Genomic DNA, 3,952 nt, shown 5'->3' on the forward strand with positions numbered 1-3,952 from the left:
TCTCTTTGTTTTATGATTTGCATATGCTCAGGTTTTTCTCCTCTCTACACGTATGCCACCTAAAAACTTTTTCAGAAAAACTTGTATATATCATGGCTATTTATACTGAAACAGTTGAGTATGTATTTTCTTCGAATATTCTCTTACTGAACCATAGTAAAGTTACCAACCTGAATGGGCTTAACTTGAATATGGTCTTTTGTCAAACCTACCAGAGGATATGTACTTTCATGTCAATATAGCTTGTCAAAATATACAACAAAATAATTTTTTATATGTTGCAATTAAAACATAAACAGGGGCACCTGACAGGCTTAGTCAGAAGAGCATGCAACTTGTGATCTCAGGGTCGTGAGTTCGAGCCCCATGTTGGGTGTAGAGATTGCTTAAATAAACTTAAAAAATCAAGTTTATAATAAAAAATCATTAAAAAATCAAGTTTATAAAACAACAACAACAAAACATATAAATATGTAAATTGCAGCCTCTGTTGGGTTTTTTGTTGTGTTTGCTACATTGGATCCTGGATTGGGGAAAATACTATAAAGGGCATTTGGGGGGACAGAGAAATTGGAAAATAGAGTCTTTGTTTATGTTGTTATTGAGTCGTTAAATGTCCTGGATTTGATCATCATACCGTGCTTGTTTAAAAGAATGTCCGTGGGGGGGCATCTGGGTGGCTCAGTCGGTTAAGTGTCTGCCTTCAGCTCAGGTCATGATCTTGGGGTCCTGGGATCAAGCTCTGCATCAGGCTCCCCACTCAGCAGGGAGTCTGCTTGTCCCTCTTCTTCTGCGTCTCCCCCTGCTCGTGCTCTCTCTCTCAAATAAATAAAATCTTTAAAAAGAGAGCAGCATGTCCTTGAGGGTCCTCGGGGTCCTTGGCTGGCTCAGTCGGTAGAGCATGTGACTCTTGATATCAGGGTTGTGAGTTCAAGCCCCACATTGGGTGTGAAACCTACTTAAAAAAAAAGAAAGAGAATGTCCTTGTCTTTCAGAAATACATGCAAAGCATGCAGGGGTCAAGGGACATCGTATCTAACTGGCAGGCAACTAACTCAGATGGCTGGGGAAAAGTAAATACTGTGCTGACATACAGGGGGCTGATGAAGCAAATGTGGCAACAAATTGACACCTGGGCGAAGGGTATACAGGTCTGCAGATTTGAAATGATTTCAAAATGGAAAGGGCTTCTGTTTTTGTTTTGTTTTGAAGGGGAATGGGAAGTCTCTGAAGCGTTTTGAGCTGGGAAGGGACCAGATCAGATTTGTGTTTCAGGCCACTGCGTGGCCCCCAACACAGTGTGACTGGCATGAAGGAGTGAGTGCCTCCCAGCTGTTTGTTGTACGAAGGCCTGGGCAGGTGGGGAGATGGCATCAAAGACAGAGGTTTATGGGAAAGAGAGGGATGTGCTAAGGACCAAGTCCACGGTGGGTGGAGGGCAAGCAGCCAGGTAAAAGGATGTGGAAGGTTTGAGCGTGTGAGGAAAGGGTTAAACTGAGGTGGGGTGTGGGCTGTAATTATAGTAACTGATTATTTGACACGTGGAATGTGCCAGCAGTCTGTGAGCCTGTGGGCGCAGAGAGTCGTGTTACTCCTGAGGGTCTCCAGGGAATTAAAAGGCTCACGGTCATGGTGGGTGCACGGGGGGCCAGGAAGAAGACAGGAACCCTCCTCCAGCCCTGACTTGCCCAGCAGGATGGATGGCAAGCGGCGGCCAGGCCCGGGGTCTGGGGTGCCCCCGAAGCGGGCCCGTGGGGGCCTCTGGGATGAGGATGAGCCAAGTCAGCCATCCCAGTTTGAGGAGGAGCTGGCGCTGATGGAGGAGATGGAGGCGGAGCACAGGCTGCAGGAACAGGAGGAGGAGTTGCTGCAGCCGGACCTGGACGGAGCAGCAGACGGTGAGACCTGGAGCGGGAACCCCCTGCTCCCCCATACCCGTCCTGGTTCACAGGAACCGAGTCAGCCACAGAACTCACCTGTAACCTCTGACCTCTGGCCCACACTGAGCCCCCACAAAGTGCTGACCTTTGACCTGGTGCCTGTATGCCACTTTTGTGGCCTGGAGCTCTCTTCTGACCTTGACCCTTGACCCCATAATCTCTCCTGCGTTAGCTGCCTGATCCAGAGCACCCCGTCCACCTGACTTTCCTTTCACACATCAGATGCCACCTGAGAGGTCATGGGCTGGGCTGGGCAGACCGCGACTCTATGTAGCCTGCTTATCTCCCTCACACCCAGGGCAGTTCTCCCCAACGGCCGTAGATGCCCGCTGGCTGCGGCCCACCCCGCCCTCTCTGAATCCCCAGACGGAGCCCCTCATCTTCCAGCAGTTGGAGATCGACCATTACGTGGGTGAGCTTGGTGGACAGAGGCCTGGTGGGTGGGAGGAGCTCTGGGCTTTGAGGGAGGAGATGGACACAGACAGTGCCCACACAGGTGACCAGGGCTGTGAGTGCCCAGAGGGGCAGCCAGAGGGGAAGGGGGGCACAGGTATCCTGCAGGGCTTTTTGGAGGTGGGGAGTGTCTTCCAACTGAGGCCTGAGGGTAAGAGCTGGCTCCTTGCTGAGGGGAGACGCATGTGGTTTGACGTCCACCCGTCTGTCTGTCCATCCAGTGTCAGTCAGAAACACCTGAGCATCTGCGTTGAGCTGGACCCTATTTCAGTCAGACCAGGTCCCTGCTCTTCAAGGCTCACCTTCTAGAAGGATAGGCAGAATAAAAAAGGAAATGGAACCACCTCTCAGGGTAGAAGGCTCCCCTGTAAGAGAGCGAAGAGACAAGCTACAGGCAGGGAGGAGACGTTAGCGATCCACGTATGTGACACAAAACCAGCACCGCGAATATGTCCGGGTCTCAACAGTAGAACAACCCAGTCTGGGAGGGGACAGAGCGCTTGCGCAGACAGTTCACTCGAGGGTGCATGGCGGCAAATCTGCGCTGGAGACGACGCTCGCTCGGTGTCGCTGGCTGCCGGGGCGATACGAATGACAGCCGTGGCGAGACACAGCACTCTCCCGTGGGAAGAGCTAACGCACGCACATGCGCACGCGCGCACACGCATAGCAAGGACGCCAAGCGCTGACGAGGATGCAAGTGGAACGCTTGCTCACCCCGCCCCCGCGCCATGGGAATGCTGTGGGTTGCAGCCCCTCTGGAAAACAGCCTGGAAGTTTCTTACAGTTCAGCCTACCCTTTTCCCTTCCAGCTTTACTGACATATAAGAGTTAAATCTACTCTTTTCTTAGGACCAGGCAATTCCTCCCCTAGATATTTCCCCTAGAGTGACAGGAGCCAGCAGACTGTGTGGGTCCATGTATATGGAGGGTCTCAAAAAGAAGTAGAAGGACGGAGCGAGGGAGGGGGTGTGGTGACAAAAGCACGTGTCTCAGAAGCTGTTTGGTGTGACAGACCTGTCTTGTGTCCGATTTTGGTGGTGGTCACACGAAGCTACGTATGCGAGTTAAAGCTCGTAACACTGTACACCAAGTCCACGTTATTTTCTAAAAGCTGTTTTTTTGCAAAAAAGGCAGGGGGCTCCCTCGAGCTCTGCAGTGGCAAATGGACTGTACTGGAGTAAAGACGGAAACAGAGGCCAGCGGGGAGGTGGTCAAGGCAGAGTGAACAGCAGGCAGACGTACCCCAAACTGCAGGAATTAGGGGGTGTGTTCCCAGCCCAGGAGGAGACTGGGGAGGCAAGCCCTGAAGGAGTCTGAGGGGGTCGCTCCTGCCTTATCCTGTGGCACCCCCAGGCCCAGCACAGCCCCTGCCTGGAGCACCCCCACCATCCTGCAGCTCCGTGCCTGTGCTGCGAGCCTTTGGAGTCACCGACGAGGGCGTGTCAGTCTGCTGCCACATCCACGGCTTTGCGCCCTACTTCTATACCCCGGCGCCCCGTGGTGAGTGGCCCTGACCCACAAGACCTGCTCTCGCCCTCGCCCCCCTGACACCCCCC

The 3,952-nt window shown here is 52.7% G+C and overlaps 1 protein-coding gene across 2 annotated transcripts in view; it reads left to right on the forward strand.

Annotated features, from left to right (window-relative positions):
* Window positions 1–1,545: 1,545 nt before the first annotated feature.
* POLD1 (DNA polymerase delta 1, catalytic subunit) overlaps window positions 1,546–3,952 on the forward strand; it is a 16,971-nt gene continuing 14,564 nt past the window's right edge. The window contains exons 1-3 of one of the 2 annotated variants that reach the window (XM_040634349.1): window positions 1,546–1,898; window positions 2,239–2,352; window positions 3,750–3,896. In XM_040634349.1, the coding sequence (XP_040490283.1) occupies window positions 1,547–1,898; window positions 2,239–2,352; window positions 3,750–3,896 (613 nt within the window). In that variant the 5' untranslated portion in view covers window position 1,546. The remainder of the gene's footprint in view (window positions 1,899–2,238; window positions 2,353–3,749; window positions 3,897–3,952) is intronic. The other variant, XM_040634348.1, reaches the window with a different exon arrangement.

Source organism: Ursus maritimus, unplaced genomic scaffold (assembly GCF_017311325.1).
Source record: "Ursus maritimus isolate PB19 unplaced genomic scaffold, ASM1731132v1 scaffold_19, whole genome shotgun sequence".
Classification (NCBI taxonomy): Eukaryota; Metazoa; Chordata; class Mammalia; order Carnivora; family Ursidae; genus Ursus; species Ursus maritimus.